Source organism: Chenopodium quinoa, unplaced genomic scaffold (genome assembly GCF_001683475.1).
Source record: "Chenopodium quinoa cultivar QQ74 unplaced genomic scaffold, ASM168347v1, whole genome shotgun sequence".
Classification (NCBI taxonomy): Eukaryota; Viridiplantae; Streptophyta; class Magnoliopsida; order Caryophyllales; family Amaranthaceae; genus Chenopodium; species Chenopodium quinoa.
The window spans coordinates 2,155,074-2,172,963 of NW_018742205.1; the positions used below are offsets into that span (position 1 = coordinate 2,155,074).

At 32.8% G+C, this 17,890-nt stretch overlaps 3 protein-coding genes across 3 annotated transcripts; all 3 read left to right on the forward strand.

The window, feature by feature from the left end:
• Positions 1 to 1,441: 1,441 nt before the first annotated feature.
• On the forward strand, positions 1,442 to 2,938 carry LOC110725578 (F-box/kelch-repeat protein At3g23880-like; the record flags this gene model as incomplete). Its single annotated transcript, XM_021905043.1, has 2 exons — positions 1,442 to 2,580; positions 2,667 to 2,938. A coding segment is annotated over one exon (1,119 nt), but the record flags the coding sequence as incomplete, so codon positions are not given.
• Positions 2,939 to 3,481: 543 nt separating this feature from the next.
• LOC110725587 (O-acyltransferase WSD1-like) lies at positions 3,482 to 7,192 on the forward strand. The gene is made up of 8 exons (XM_021905053.1): positions 3,482 to 3,644; positions 4,386 to 4,589; positions 4,700 to 5,287; positions 5,402 to 5,468; positions 5,561 to 5,664; positions 5,759 to 5,980; positions 6,072 to 6,209; positions 6,482 to 7,192. The coding sequence occupies exons 1-8, from the start codon at positions 3,576 to 3,578 to the stop codon at positions 6,641 to 6,643; spliced, it is 1,554 nt and encodes a 517-aa protein (XP_021760745.1). The 5' UTR covers positions 3,482 to 3,575; the 3' UTR covers positions 6,644 to 7,192.
• A 1,622-nt stretch (positions 7,193 to 8,814) lies between these two features.
• LOC110728725 (protein BOBBER 1-like) lies at positions 8,815 to 13,462 on the forward strand. The gene is made up of 6 exons (XM_021908375.1): positions 8,815 to 9,606; positions 11,343 to 11,515; positions 11,602 to 11,650; positions 12,402 to 12,568; positions 12,745 to 12,828; positions 12,949 to 13,462. Exons 1-6 carry the CDS (start codon positions 9,231 to 9,233, stop codon positions 12,985 to 12,987), a joined length of 888 nt encoding a protein of 295 aa, XP_021764067.1. The 5' UTR covers positions 8,815 to 9,230; the 3' UTR covers positions 12,988 to 13,462.
• Positions 13,463 to 17,890: the final 4,428 nt, after the last annotated feature.

Genomic DNA, 17,890 nt, shown 5'->3' on the forward strand with positions numbered 1-17,890 from the left:
GGGAGCGACCATTTAGCAGTTCACTTGAAATTTTGTCTAGTCACTAGACATTATCAAAGATAAATTGATCCGAGCAATCAATACAAGTATTTGAGCATTTAACTCAAGTTCGGGTCAGGTTTTGAATTATATTATATCGGACCAACATAATATTGGATAAGTTATGATTTGGCTCGAGTTAAATAAATAGGGTTGTTTCACTGATTTGTTTTCTTAAGTACTTAGATTGTATTCAATTTTGAATTTGGGAGTAATTAGTTTGATCTAGGGGTGAGTTTATGGCATATAAATCAATTTGAATCAAGTTTACATTAGGTCTTTATCGAGTCAAATTAACTTCAAGTCTAGTCATTTTTAAGCTTTGGGTCAAATTTGGCTGATGGGACCAATATTGAGTCATAACAAGTAAACCAGATCATAACACAATCGAGTCAAGGTTGTATCAATAACCTTATAATATATATATATATATATATATATATATATATATATATATATTTGACAAGAAGGTTGTATCAATATGTTGTTACACCAATACTGAGAGTGAGACCAAAATTTATAAAACAATATTAAGTCAATTTTATATTTTTGTCAATCTAAGGATTGTAAACATATTAAGCTCAATTGCTTAAAGTTAATGTTATCATTATTTATTTTAGGCCAATTAAATAAAAAGTTGGGTCAATCATTTTCAAGTCAAGTCAATGGCAGGTTAGATTAACTGTGATTGGGTAAAAAAAAGTTATGTGTAACCGCAGATTGGGTCATGTTCTAATTGGGTTATGTTTCAATCATAGTTGATTTGGGTCAAATTAGTTGTAACGTGCAAGTTTAGGCTTGAATTATAGAGGATTGGGTTAAATCAATTGTCGATTGATATCAAGTTTTGTTCATGTTATAGATCACCAAAGTCACACCTTATGCAAGTATGGGTTTATGTCGATTCAGATGTCATGCAAGTATGGGTTTATGTCGATTTAGATGTCAACTAGTCAGATGGTGTTTCACATCTAAACAAAAAGTGGTAAACATTAAACATTTACGCTAATCCAAGTTTTTAACTTGAAAGGAATAGTGTTTTTTTTTTTTTTTTTATAATTCGTGCAAAATAAATTTAAGAAATCATGTATGCAATTTACTTATTATATCAAGTAAAATCCATTGATGTCATGATGTCAACACACGGAATACTTGTTCATTGTATCTAGAGCAAATCTTATGGAACCCTTTTCTGACTTCTAATTTAAAATTTCAAGCACATAACAAAAATCCTGAATTTGAACTAGGATAAAATATTTAATCTCTAGTGGACAAGTTGCGCAAGATAACGGAGAGAGAAAGTGAATCTTTGAGTTAAAACTTAAAAGTGAGACAAATAGTGGGAGGAGCCAATAGAAATGCAGCAAAATTTAGAAAATTATATTGATGAAATAAATGATGTTCATTTTTTCAAAAAATGGACCTCCCTCATGATCTTATAGTATATGATATTGTTACAAGGTTGCCTATCAAATCTATACTCCAATATAAGTCAATTTCTAAACAATGGTATACTTCTATTTCCTCTTCAATTTTTGGTAATGCTTATTTCAAGTTATCTTCATTTAAACATTCCTTTTCCCCTGTAAATTGTGTTCTTATTTGTTCTGGAAATAATTATTTTTTATATTCTTTTGATGATGATAAGGAAAAATTGGGTACTAATTGTGAAAAGGGTTTGTTTAAGTTAAGCATTGATTTTGATGGTTTGTCGTCGAAAGATGATATTATTCTTGTAGGATCATGTAATGGGTTAGCGTGCTTGTGTTCTATGTTGGGTTATTTGATTATTTGGAATCCTGTTATACACCAATGGACTAAGTTTTTGTACCCTTTATTGGAAGGTTTTCGAAATTTCACTTGGGGGTTCGGGTATGTACATTCGAGTGATGATTATAAGGTTGTTAGAATAAGTGAGGCCGAAGAAAGCAGAGTTATTGTGGCTCATGTTTTCTCATTGAGAAGTAAAAAATGGGAGCAAATTCATGATGAGAGGCTTCATGGGTATTCCCTACATGGGAGGCCTAGTTTGGCTGGAGTTTTGGTCAATGAGACTCTATATTGGATCATGTATGAGCGAGGGCGTGGTGAGAAACAATGCATTTTGGGTTTTGATCTAGTCCATGAAAGGTTTGATGAAATACGCGGTCTGATCCCTGGTGACTCGTACTTAAGTGGATTTCGCTTCCTAGGTTGTATGGGAGGGTCCTTGGCCATGAGCCGGTTCACCAGTTCAGGTGATGTGAGCATATCGATTTTAAAGCAAAAGGGACAGATTGAATACATTGGATTATATAGGGACATGAATCTAAGTTCTTGTTGTGATGTGGTTGGATTCACTAGGGCTGGTAAGTTTTTCATTCAGTTAGGTGATCAGAAACTAGGATTGGTTGATCCAAACTCTTCGCCTAAGAAGTATACTCAGCTTGTCACATTTGGAGAGCAAGGCAGCACTCGCGTCTTGAGTTATACTCCGAGCCTGATCTCCCCTTTGGCTTTTGCTGAAATGCCTAAAGAGTAAAGATCGATTAAGACAGATAGGTACTATCAGCTTCTCATTTAACTTTGTTGCTGCTAGAAATTATAGCTTCCTGTAATCTGTAGCTGATATAGCTGTTGTGTATCAGGAAAGCGGCGTAGCTATATCGAAAGCAATTGGAGATTTGGAGTTGAAGCTGAGATTGTTGAATTGACATTGAAGATAATGACTTCAGAGAATAAAGAGCTAGCACAACTTTTATTTCCGTGCTTAATGTTAAGTGGATGGTTTGTTAACTGTTCTATTTGTAAACCAGAACTTGGTTAACTAAGCTGTACGAGTATTTTTTATATGGGCATATAGTCATTTGTTTCTGTTTTTTGTGGTGCACTATTATACAAAGCTGGAGGTTTTTACAGACTTTGATAACTGAGTTTGCCTACTATATTAATGTTGCATCACACCTACTCAGCAACAATCTTACCCACTCATTAAAAATAGGAGATAGTTGCTAATAGAATGGCATGATTTGTGTATCCTACTTGAGTCACTGGCCACCTCATTTTATAAACGACTAAACTATATCCTCTAAGACACAATATATGTTTGGGAAAATTAATTTGTGGTAAGTTTTATAACATAACAAATACGAAGTATGTATAATATTGTATGGAGTACATAACTTATACTCATATAAGGTTACTATTATAAACAAAATATCTATTACACGTATATACAATCAGAGCTCCGCAATACTGTACATACTTCGGAAAAGTTACATAGTATGATCATATGAAATGAAAGGAGTAGGTTTGTTTACTAGAACCCTAATTTCCTCACAAATTATACAACTAACCCCGGCAACAGTGCAATTTATTTGTCATGCATATAGAGAGGTGCATGAATTGTGACTACAAATTTATGCTCAATTTAAGTAATAACTCTGTAAATAGAAGAGGCAAAGTAATTAAATTAGTTGTTGTGAGCAACTTTTGTCCATTATTCATTACAAAATACACATTATCGTTCGCTAATTAAAAATCAAAGTATTTGAGAAATGAGATTACCATTTAATACTTTGGATCAAAGAAGGCTAATCGACATGGCAGCCTCTACCTTTGCATGGGTATGCATTTTCTTCAACTCTGTTTTTCCCCTGATGAATTGAAGCTATGTACTTGTAACAATTAAGCGTTAATTGCAATTTTATCTCTGATGTTCATACTTAATTTTTACAATTCACAAATTTTAAATTAGGAGTCAGCTACTTCTTGTACTTGTATATTCTAATTTGAGAGGATGCTTTAGTTTTCTAGCAACTTGCATGGGCGGATATATTACTCAATACTCTCTTCGTTCCTCTTTATTTGTCTTAATTTCCTATTTTTGTTGTAAATTGAAACTTTAATTGTGGCAAATTGGTTTTTGTACAAACAACGAAGTACTTTTTAAGTGTTAAAAGATTTTTAAGAGTTAGAATGAGGAATCTACCTGAAAAAGTTTGTTAGCTTTATACAAGTATTTATCATTGTCAAAATAATTTTTAATAAATTAAGGAAAACGGTGCTTAAATACTACTCGTACTGAAAGAGGTGTAGTTTTTAATGGTTAACTAACAATGTTCACATTTCACACTTAGGATGCCTAAAATCTGCAGTACAGTTAGGCAAGATAATAGAAAATGCACCTTTAATAGGCAAGATTAAAGAAAAGACCCAAATTTGGTGGGAGAGAACGAGTATTCATAAGGATATTTCCTTGTCATACAATAGTTGCATTTATATTTAAGCCCTTGCACCAAAAAATTAATGGAGTAAAAGAAACTTTATATCTCTACACTATTAACTAAAGTCAAATGGAACATCAGTGGCTGAAGCCCATCAGCACAACCAGGACGTCAAAGCAGGAGGTGGAGGAGCCACTAAGCCTGGCGACATGCTTGTTCCACATGCCACGGCTGAACTGCTGCATAGTAGCAGTGACTGGGTTTAACACCGCAATCAATGTTGACGTTGTTAAGGAAGGACTTAACCAAACTGTTGTTAAGCACCCTCGCATCTCTAGCAAACTGGTAAATATTACTTCATCCGTTCTTTTTTTAATTGTAACAAAGACTATATTAGAAGTCTTTGAATTGGCTTCAACATGAGGCTAAATTTTCCATCTTTTCTAAACAAGTAGGTTTTTGATCCCAAGAACCCCGGGAGACCAATTGGATGGATCCGAACCAAAGTGGACGTGAACAACCACATTATAGTCCCAAATTTGGATTATTCGAATATGGACTCACCGGATGAATTTGTTAAAGACTATGTTTCAAATCTTGCTCAAACTCCTATGGACTTAACCAAGCCATTATGGGAAATTCACATCCTCAACATCAAAACTAAGGATGCTAACTCGATTGCTGTCTTCCGAATTCACCATTCCATAGGAGATGGTATCTCAATCATATCCCTCATACTCTCGTGTACTCGAAAAACCTCTGATCCTAATGCAGTTCCTACACTCCCAACTGAAAATAAGAAGTTGGTTAACACAAGAAGCTCATTTAGTTTATGGGACTACTTCTTGTGGCTATTGTTTGCTTTCAACATGTTGTGGAACACTTTCATAGATGTATGCATGTTTTTGGCCACAATAGTTTTTCTTAAGGACACCAAAACTCATCTAAAAGGCTCTTCTGGAACCGAAAAGGCTCCTAAAAAGTTTGTTTATAGAATTCTAAGCCTTGATGACATCAAGTTGGTCAAGAATATCATGAATGTGGTACGTTTTCTTTGTCAATAATTGTTCAAACTTAATTGACATTACTAACATATGTATGATTAAATTTAAGCTTGTTATACATCTAAATGGGGCGCCGTTGATAATATTTTTCAGACGATTAATGATGTGGTTTTAGGGATAACTCAGGCAGGCCTATCGCGCTACCTTAACAGGAAGTATTGTTAGTCTTCAGCTTACCCACGTGATCATTTATATTTTTATTTTTTCAGTTGTATGAAATTCTGATGTACAGTAATACGTTCTTACATTCAGGTGAGTCCAAAGGAGATGAAGGGGTGCAGAAAAATAATTTGCCTAAGCATATTTGTATCAGATCATCAATCCCAATCAATGTCAGACCAACTTCCAAGCTTCAGGTTTAAATACAACATTACTCATTTCTATCACCTATTTGTAACCAAAATTATGTTGTTCAAAAAAGGCTTTAAAATTGTCTAAGATACTAAACAGGATTTAGCAGAACAAATGGAAACAGACGATCCCAATACGAAAAAGTGGGAATGGGGGAACGCAATTGGTCACATCTTCCTTCCCTTCCACATCGCGCTAAGAGAAGACCCATTAGATTACATACGCAGTGCTAAAGCCACCATTGGCAAAAAGAAACATTCTCTTGAAGCAATTGTCACATATATATGTGCTGAAATTGTTCTCAAGTTTCTAGGCCTTGGGGTATGCATTCAACTTATAGTAACCTAGGCTTTATCATTATTAACTAAGCTACTAGTTGTATGAAAGTAATATTTACTTCATAGTTTTACAGGTAGCTGCTGCAATAACATACAGAGTCCTATCCAATACTACCTTAGGCTTCTCAAATATGGTCGGTCCAATGGAAGAAATAAGCTTCTATGGTCATCCAATCACATTCCTTGCTACTAGTGTTTCTGGACACCCACATGTATGTAACTTGCGTGCTTAATGCTCACTATCCTTGATTTAATATACACTCGGGTACACGGTGCAGCCAAGGGTATTGATTTTATATACACTTGGGTGCACGGTGCAGCCAAGGGTATTTATGAGCAAACAATACCCTTGGATACGGTGCACCGTGCACCCGAGTGTATATAACAATTTCTATTATAATTGGGATCTTATAGTACATATATGCGACGTATGTAGATCAAGTTATATTGTGCTTAATTGATGTAGTTTGTCTATTTGGTGCAGGCTTTGACAATCCATTTTCAGAGTTACATGGATAAGATGACTTTGGTTATTGCAGTTGATCAAAATGTGATCCCTGATCCACAACAACTTTGTGATGATATTGCGGAATCACTTGGACTTGTAAAGAAGGCAGCTCAAAAGAAGAAGATCTTCAAGATTTAGCATCGATGTTCTAGTTACAACTTACAAGCCTAAAGTAATTGAAGAACTATACCCATGGATTTATTTTGGGAGTAATATACATTAAAATAAATGCTGTATTATGTGTCAAAAAAATATATATATAAATGCTGTATTACATATATTTCTTTCATTTTGCAATTGGCTATTGGCAAATATGGTTGAAATTTCAAGGTGATTAAATTTGCTTACGACTACATTTCCAATTAAGTTAAAAGCTAGAGATAATGAAAAGTACAGTTTTTTTTTTTTTTTGTAAATAATTTTTCGATTGTATAACAGCCAGATTTCTTAGCATTATTTAATAATAATGTAGTTTGAAGTTTGAGAATGAATTGAAAATAAATTTAATTTTAACATCTAGACTTCATTCTAAACAAATAAAATTCAAATAAAAAAATTTAAAATTTTGTTTATTTGATACTCCACCAATAGGTTTCCTGTGAGTCCTTGGATAAAAGAGGGAGAATTTCAGCAAGCCCTAGTGCAAAACTTTGTCACACCCCATTTTTGTCGATGACCTACACGAAATAATCACATTTTGTTCACGTAGCCAACTTACGCTACCAATGGAATTAATGCGTTGATTGATTGATACTAATCAAGATTTAATGTTGTTTCTATAACAAAATAATGAAAATAACAAAAGTTCACATTATTATAACAAATTTAACAAGATCTTAATATAGACGAAGCAATGTTTGTACACCAGATCATATCATGCAAATCAGACTATAAAAACATTTTCATATCACAACAGATCATATCATAAAGCAGAACAGATCATACTAACATGAGATTACTACATTGCACAGTGTATTTATTTATTTCATTATATCGTTTCAAAGTACCTATAAAAGTTGGCTGGAAAAAAAAAATAAAGACCAATTTAGGTAAACAGACCAAGAAGAAGGGGTGGGCTTGTGCGCAGGCAAGTAGACCAAAGAACTCATAATATGTTTGCTCATTTTGATTATATTTGCTCATTTTAATTATTTTTGCTCCTATATTTGGAAAACAAAAATGCATTGTTGTGCATATTGTGTATACTGAATACTTATAGATCCTTGAATTACTTGTGAATCTCATAAATATTTGCTCATTTTAATTCTAGTTTGCTCAATAACAAGTTCAGAAAACAATAAGAAATGTTCTATTATACATATTTAGGTTTGCTCATTTTAAATTTGATTGAAAATAAGAACCTACTAACAACATAATAAGAGCATTCAATTGGAAATTTCAGAACATTTCTTAATTTGATCATAAGTTTAATCCGATATCATTACAATCACTATCAAGTTTAATCTGACATCATTACAATCACTATCAAGTTTAATTTGATATTATTAAAATCTCTATCAAATTAATCAAACCTAAATAATTGATTCAATTCAATCAAATAATTGATGCAATCAAACATTCAATTCAATGATTAATGCAATTCGAAAATTAACATGTAATTCAATAATTAATGCAATTTTAAAATTTTCAGAGATGTAAAATCAAAATATTTTGAACATTAAGATTAACATGCAATTCAAAATTAGAAGAACAAACAAACCTCAATGATTGATGAAATTGTCGACCGTTGAAATTGTTTACTATTTAACAAGAATAGGAGAGAGAAATTGTCGACCGATGATAATTTGAGGTGCAGAAAGAAAGAGCATAATCAATGAATTGCCATTGGTAAGTTTCGAGCTTTGACAGAATAGAGGAGAGAGATAAAGCAGAGGTTGAAGGTAACAAAATTTGTTAGTTAGGCAGGCTTTGAGTTATAATCTCAGCTGTTGGAATTCATCTAATTTAGCGGCTGAGATTTTTCCTCACATAAAGGGTGGTTCTCATCGCATCCCAACCCTATATATATATATATATATATATATATATATATATATATATATATATATATATATATATATATATATATATATATATATATATATATTAATATATATATGGAGTTTTTTCCCGAGTTTTTAGAGAGTCATGTAGGATTTAATTTTCCTAGCTCGCCATGTTTGATTATAAATTTTAGTGGCAGCCAATTAATTAAGAGATTATTAATTTATTTTAGAATTAAATAATTCAAATGCCATGTAAGTAAAATTGGCAAATGAGATTTTTAAGCTTAAATTAATTAAATATAAAATATTACCTTTTGATATTAGAAATTTTATCTAAATATATAACAAATTTTAGCACATAAATACAAAAAAAAATTTAAAAAATTCAAATAAATTATACATCGCACGGATTTCCAGTGAGATAATAAATCCAACCCGAACCGAATGAATAACCCGTATTGACACCTCTCGGACTATCAAAGAGATCAGAAAGACCTTCTAGAATCATCTACTCTCTCAAACTTTTCAATAAATCCCTCCACTTTACAGTTTACACTTCATCGCCCCTTCTACTCCTCTCTTTCTCTCTCTATATAAATATCCCTCTAAAATCCTTGTTATTACTGATTCATCTCGACTCTTCCCTTTTTCTTTTCATTTCATCTTCCTCCAAGAAAACCCCTGTTTTTCTCTTTCTCCCTCCTCAAAATCCGACAACAATGGCGATTCTCTCAGATTACGTCGAAGAAGAGCACAAACCTCAAGAACAACCACAACAACCACCGCCTACTCCGAAGCCGTATTCTACAATTCTCGATCCTTCGAATCCGCTAGGGTTTCTTCAATCCGCCATTGATTTCGTTGCGAAAGAGACGGATTTCTTCGCCGATGATTCGTCTGAGAAAGAGGTTGTTAGTTTGGTTAAGAATGTGAGGGAGAAGCTTAAGGTTGAAGCCGAGAAGAAGAAGAAGGAGGAGGAAGCTGCTGCTGCTGCTGCTGCTGTTGCGTCGTCTTCTGCTTCGAAGAAGAAGGATGCGTCTTCTATGGATGTCGACGATGATGATGAGAAGGAGACAGAGAAATCTAAGTATATAGGTTTATCATCTATCTCTTTCATCTTTGAGTTTTTGAATTTTGTGTTGATTTATTGCGCAATGTTGGTGATTCTACTCTTCATTTTGACTTTTTGATGAATAGAATTTGACCTAATTAATTTTTAGTTGTTGATTTTAATATATGATTGTGATTTGCCCTAACTTCGGTTAATAAATGAAGAAGTATAATATAATTGATTCTAAGTATTGTTCTGTTTATTAGTATGTGTTTGGTGCTTGGTGAGTATATAATTGTGGATCTTGGTTGATTAATCTGTGACTGTTGATGAATGAATGAGTGTTAAGTTAATATGCAATTGAGCGTTGATTAATCTGTTTTTTGATGATTCGTTGTTGTTCATTCATGATTGTTAGTGAATTATTGTTAATGGATCTTTTTAATTAATCTCTAGCTGTCAAGATAATACTGCTATAGGATCCTTTGAGAACTGTACTCAATTAAACAAATTAGTGTAGAAACATACTGCGAAATTAAAGCTAATTTATGAGCACCTTCTGCTTAATTTCTTAATCAAAGAAGCATATGCTCCAAATTTATATCGGGCAGGGTGGTGGTGGTTTGGGGTGGACTAGAGTGAATCCTTTTGATTTAGAGGAGTTATTAGAATGATTAAGAGGGAAATTGTTGTGGTAAACTAATTTAAGGGGATAACAATTAGGAGGGACTAATTAGTAGCAGCTTTGGTACAAGGTAACTTATTACAAGGTATACTTGTTCTTGCGCTTGGTATTTTTATATTATTATGTACTGCTGCTGCTATTTTTCCATTCAAACTGTCCAATGCTAAATACAACAAACATGAAATTAAATCCCAAGATTATGAAGTAATTCAGTTACAACTTGAAAAAAATCTTTAAATCTAATTAATCCCAATATAATAACAAATTAAAAGCCTGATTAACAAACATGAATTTGATTCCAAGATTATAAACCCTGTCATAATTCTCATAATAACCATCTCTCATTTTTTTCCCACCAATTTCTTGTCAACGGATAAATAATCTAGCTGAAAAAATTATTAAATTAAAAAAATAAAAATGGAGCACAATAATCGTATTTTGAAGCATATGCAATAATGATCTACTAGAAATTGAATTATATATTAACTACTAAGTTCTGCACAAAAAGAGAAAAAAAAAATCCACTATAATCTTTGCCAAAAATTAAGCACTATATTCTTTGAAAGATTGATAAACAATATAATTATTATCAGCAAAGTCTGTGCTAATAATAATATCAGCAATGTTATTTCCTAATTTATTGCACTTCATTAAAATCATTCCACCCCAATACACTGGATCCAGACAGGCCCTTAATAAGATGACTGTAAAACAGAGAACAATTCAGTGTCTTTCTAGTTGGGAGCCGGTTTTCAATATTGATTAATTGATGTGCTACTCCTAGTAGCTACCCATAAGAGAAATTTAGCTGCCAACCTTTACATAAATAATATTAGTTTCAGGTAATGGCTCATATTTCATCACATTTTTCATAACTAAAGCATGAATTACACTTTGGATTCATATTTTTATATTATACCTTTCATTTGCGATGGCTCTTTGTGAAAGGCCACTACCAGATGGTAGAATGATGTATTTCATGTGTAGTATTGCTGTGTTTTTGTTAGGAGTTGATATGCTTTTTTAATCAACCTTTCTTATTTACTCAATTAATCAAAGCCTTTCTTATTTACTCTTTGAAATACATTGGTGCAGAACCGAACAAAGGGAATGGTCAAGATTTGGAGAACTACTCATGGGTACAGTCCTTGCCAGAAGTTACTGTAAGCGTACCTGTTCCACCTGGGACAAAGTCAAGGTCCATCTCTTGTGAGATTAAGAAGAATCACTTGAAAGTTGGTCTCAAGGGCCAGCCTCCTATTATTGATGTAAGCTCTCTTATATCAAATTGAGCCACTTGTTTTCCTTTTAACAAATTTAGACCTTTTTTGACTTGTAATATTTATTGTTTCAGGGTGATCTCTATAAGCCTGTGAAGCCAGATGACTGTTTTTGGAGCTTGGGTATGTTGAAAATTTTATACATGTGCAATGTGCCCTCTTGCTCTGCCTCTTCTGTGGCTGTGAACCTGTATATCTCAAGTTGTTACCTATTGTTTTCCTTTTTTTACGTAAGCTCTTTTCTACAGTAATATACTCCTAAATCGCTCAGACACTTACCCAAATCATGATTGCTCCGACGGCTTGGCAAGTAGATATTAGAGTCTCACATTGAAGTTTTATTTGATTTATGAGTATTTTATTTGTTTACCTGTTACTGTGATTCATGAATTTTCATGCCTAAAGCCTAGGTTTGTTGTTCACCTCTTTCATGTAATTTTTTTTTCTTGAGAACCCTACTTTTTTTTTTTTCTCTCTCCACACCCTTGCTTAATGGTTCAACCCCCCAAAAGGGTTTGTAATTCAATGATTGAGGTAAGTCCAGCTAATGTTGAGGTAAGTCCAGCTAAAGTGTGTTGCTATGATTAAAAGGTTACTTGTTGAGGAAGATCATGGCTCATTTTTTGGGATTTGAAATGGATTGCCATTTATTTTTAGTGGGGAAGTAGTGGTGTACTCCCCAATTTGAATTTTGGTTTACTTACCTCCACTAGGCCAGAGTTACATTTTTGTCTAAAGCTCTTGGCTGGTGCCAAAATACATGTATGTACACACACACACACAGCCTAGCAGGCTAGGCTAGCACACATTGTGCGCATGAAAACACAGTGCTTGGAATGTTATCTTTCTGACACTTATTCTGGTTTTTCTTCAGAGGATCAAAAGTCTATCTCAATTCTCTTGACTAAGCACGATCAAATGGATTGGTGGAGATGTCTGATTAAAGGTGAGCCTGAAATTGATACGCAGAAAGTTGAACCTGAAAGCAGCAAGCTCTCTGACTTGGATCCTGAAACAAGGTCAACTGTGGAGAAGATGATGGTAAGACTACAGGACTTTTTTTCATACTAGCCGACTTATCTTGGCATGTGTATAGTAATCTAAGAATTGATGTGATACCTAATTTCCTTGCATGAGATTTGTGAAGACTGAAGACCTGCATTTTACACAGTATAATCACACTTAAAAAATCATGTTTTGGTTGTGCACTTGTGCAGTTTGACCAAAGGCAGAAACAAATGGGCTTGCCAACAAGTGATGACATGCAGAAGCAAGAGCTGTTGAAGAAGTTTATGGCTGAGGTAAATACTTTGTTTTGATACACCTGTAATTTGGGTGAAATGTACATTTTTACAAATGAAATTATATTAAGTAAGGATTTCAGTAAACCTTATCTAAAATTCACTTGTGAATTCATGCAGCATCCAGAGATGGACTTCTCAAAGGCAAAATTCAACTAGATGGTGATGTCGGTGATGGAATATGATTCAATTTTTTGGGCTGATTACTGTAGACATGAAATTGGAGAGAGCTAAAAGAGGTTTTTTTTGGTCTGATGCTGAACTTGTTTATACTAGTTTCGATATCTAGGGTAGAATCTTCATATGAACTAAGCACATGATAACTGTTGTTACTTGGTATAGATACATTCCAGCAATCTTTGGTTTGCTAACTAAGCTTAATTGCCAAACGTGACTCCAGCGCTTGTTTTGTGGCTGTGCAATCATATTTGTGCTGCAAATTGGAATTGTTGTATGAATTTGTGCCCTACATTGCTACATTTGGAAATTAAACTTTCCCACGATTGCCTGATTGTTGGTTTGGGTGGTAACTGAACGCCTGAAAGTGGTGTCATCTGTGGTGATGTATGGAAATATTATGATAACTTTCATTTTATAAACTTATATCATGTCATCAACATGGCAATATGAATTACTTCCTCCGTTCTTTTTTACTTCGCTTTGACTTTTACACTATTCACCACCCCATCTTTGACCGTTTTATGTGAATTATATGCAAGGAAAAACATGTTTATAAGGGATCTTGTTAGAATCATCTAAGTAAGTAATATCACAATATATAACTTTTAAAAATTTTACTATAAAGGATTTAAGTTAAGTTATTGATGATTAAAGTTGTGCATTGACAAGCGTGATAAAAGAAACAAATTAAATAAAAACAGAATAAAGGAAGTATTAATTTGTCTGTATTTAATTATTTATTGTTATGATAAACTTTTGACTTGCATAATTCTAGAGACTTCTATATTTGAATTTCAATACCATTATTTTCAAAAATCGAGCATGATGGAGTAAGAATGAACATATATTAGTATTGTAATAAACCTCTATTAAATAAATAAACATTTATCAAATCACGATTCTTGCACTTGTTTTGTGCCTGTCCATCATCAACTGCATGTGAGTGCAATCAACCAACTTGTTTGCCCTATGACATAACATGATCTAAACATAACCGCAATAAGATCGATTAGGACGATATCTGTGACATTAGTACTTTAGAACCAAGTAAAACTAGGTCTTTTTAAGTACCTTGAGATTATTGGTGGGCCATAACTCACAGGTTTAAGGATTAGTTATGCCCATTAAGCTGCTGCTAATAGCATATTTTGTATTAAATTAGTTGACATATATTTTTTTTTTTAATCACATTTGTCATTTTTCAAGGATTGACTTATATCGGTATTAAATTAGTTGACGTGTTTCTTTATTTTTTATTTTTAATCATGTTTGTTTTTTTTCAAGGGTCGGCACACCATCGGCCATTGGGTGCAATGATTGGGTTGCGGGGTGCGACAGGGGCTGCTAAGAGTAACCTTCCTCTATAGAGCATTATTTTGGAAAATGTAAATATTGTTAGTGATCACCCAAGTTGCAATAGTATTAACAATACGAAGTAGTACATTTGGTGGCTCAAATATATACGAACTAGGCCGGGATTTGGGAGACCATAATATTTCAGCCTAATGAAGATGATGGTCTTGATGGATTTATGCGATAAGTACCTAAAATAATTGACGGTGCAACAAGTAGCTTAGTGCTCTCCAGAAGTTTCTAGAGCGCTCCCAAGGCATACTGGAGAAGTATTCTACCATAAGTCCATAAGTAATTATAGAATGCTCATGAGATTTCTTGTACATACATAATATACGTAGTACTTAAAATGTACCTATGAGACTTCTTGAAAAGGTAAGGGTACTTCCTAGATATTGATATTTTATGTAAGTAGGACGGTGGCGGCCTATTAATAGGCATCAAGGATCATTATTGAGAGTTCAATACAAGTAAACACTCTCAAAAACACTTATGTTCTCATCCAATTCAATATATGTAATTCCTTTAATAAGCGTGTGGTAGGGAAATTAACATGGGACATACTAAACATTCGTGAAAATTGTAATAAAATTTAAGCCGTAACATCGGAGGTAGGCACTAAGGGCCTAAGAGGCGTGCTTAGTTCATCATTTAAAGGCATGCTAGCAAGAACATAGATGAAGGCATAACATTTAGTGTCATTGAGCAAAAGATGTGACGTGTAGCAAAGGGGCTTGTGGATGCCTAAATTCAATATTTTTTTATTTTTATCTATAAACTATGAAAATTTAAGATACAATCTTTATATGATGAAGCAAACCGCTTAATATTCCATTTAAAAATGAATGGATGATACTTGAAACTTTTTTGTCAAACTATTTCTTAAAATCATGTCAATGGACAAACTCAACAAAAACTTTAAGTTGATGGTAATCGACAAACTCAAACCATGTCACAAGCCATGGAGTATGTCGCAATATTGATTCAGATAATTTGATTACAAATCAATGAAATGAATTTGATTTAGAGAAGAAGAGAAGAGATGAAGCAATAAAGTTAGTTTTTGTGAGAAATTAAAATCTTAAGTATGTCGCAAATTTACTTGTTATGAACTATGAAGATGAATTGAAATGAATTAAAGAATTAAATAAAAATAATGTTAAACCAAAATTATGATAAATTTCTTTTTTTATAATAATATCTTTATTTTCATCTAATTATTGTAAATTTTGAGATAATTTTTTTTTAATTAAAACATGCATCATATTCACTTGTATATAAGATCAGTATTCAATTAATTTACCAAAACCATCCGGTTATGTATTTTATATAGTTCATTTCTCACTTGTCTTTGACTGCATTGCTTAAGTGAGCTCATATCAGTTATTATATACAGGGTAGTACACTATATCAAGCTAAGTATATTGTTACCAGAATACGCCCACTGCAATCCTTTTCAAAAATAAAAAAAGGTTCAATGGGAGAGTTAAATTTTAATCATTTAATTATTTTAATATCTTTTATATACATTAAATGGATACCACCACATCATATTATCCATAATATTGGGAAATACTTGTGATGTAAAGAACTCAAAATTTTGAAACTAACTAAATATTTTTACCATCAAATTTCATAAATGGAGGGTGATAGAGCTAAACAGCCCTACAAAAAACATGCCTAAGCTAGCAAGTCAATTTGGTGTGGTAGGCTTTATCTTCAAGTTGCAATTAAAATTGGGGTGGACAATTTTGGACATGGGGAGCCGTCAAGGGGCATATCATAGAGGGAGTAATACAAATCATCATCCCAACTATGAACGGCTCCAACCGCCAATCGACACATGGATAATAATGCCACGTAAGTCCCCATCAAATGCCATTTTCCTTTAAAAGTTCACATCCCAAATCAAGATGCCATGCCACTAATTATTTATGTCCTATTTGGGGAAGGTAGTTGTAGCTTAGGTATGGTCCTATACAAAATAGGTCCCAACCCCAAAAGTTTTTGAGGTGGTACACTTACAAATTATATATATTATGATCCATAGTGCAAAATGCAATTTTCTCCCTCACAAATGTTTAGTGATGAGAATTTTATGACTCATCATCATGTTCTAATATGATGAATTGATTATATTGAATGATATTTGGACTTTTATAGTATATTATTAGTATGTATTCTTTCCATTCAAAATTAAATTTCACTTTGAAAATGATTTGAATTCATAATGTAATTGCTTCAATAGGAAATAGACACTTTTAATTGTACAGGAATAGGACAATTAACACTCGTAATATTTTGTCAATGAATGTGATAGAAGGTAATATTAGTAGTAAGATATGTACCTAAATACTTGTAGTTCTTTTATGTGATGACTTAAGCATTGACTAATGTATTAATGACATTCACATCGCTTTGTGGTAGTTTGTATGGAATGAAATAAAGACAAAGCAGAGTTCATTTTGTAAATTAACTAGTAAGCGAAGCTGCGAAGGAACCTCATATGAACTTGTCCTCAAAAACTCAAAAGTTTGTTTGTGAATAACTAACTAATACTAGTAATATTATTCTAAGTAATGGATATAGGTGCAATAACGGGATCTCCACTTAATGATCGTATATGGAGGGATACTGTATCCCTATTCACATGCATCAGGCTTGTAAATGAATTGATTACACTGTTACAGTTAAACCCCACATACCGGCTAAAAATATACTAGTAAAATAAAGTAATTACTATTTACTACAACTAAGGTTGTAGTACATAAGTAGGGTACTACATTCATAAGTTTTGTGGGAATCAATTGATAAGTGGTCACTATACAATATAAGAGTGTACTACTATTTGGTTAGAAATTGGACAAAAGCGTTATCCTTTAGTCCTCCCCAAATAATTGAACCTATGATTTTTATACATAAAATGTTTATTCGTATTTGTTATTTATTTTTGGTCATTTGCAATCATCCACAATTCTCCATTGCCCCTTCCCTCCTTCTGTCCTCTCAAATTACAATTAATGTAGATGACACTTCTATAATAATTGATATATATGGTCCTTTTTTTTTTTTTTTTTATCCCTTTTGAAAACAGAAAAGGTTGACTTGTTCACTGTTGGGGGATATGCGAGTTATGGATATGTTGACATAATTACACCGTGTGACGTACGTACACATGTTATATTATGACGCACACACTCAAATAAGTTACGTTATAGATATAAATATTAATACCCCTATTAAGTTCAAAATTTATCCTCATAAAAAAAATAGTTCAAAATTTTATCAAAAATGCCTCTACGTAAGAAACTTTAATTTCTTACAACTTTTGTAGCTAGACATATTTGATTGTACGTAATATTAAAAGAAATGGCATACATTGTTCGAATGGAAGCATTCTAGCTTAAAACACTCTAAATAGATTATCTCATATACGCTTTTTCTTAATTACTGGTAACATTCAAATTATAGCCATGTACTCCGTGTAAAATATTTTTTATATTATTATTTACGAGAGAAATAGGCATAC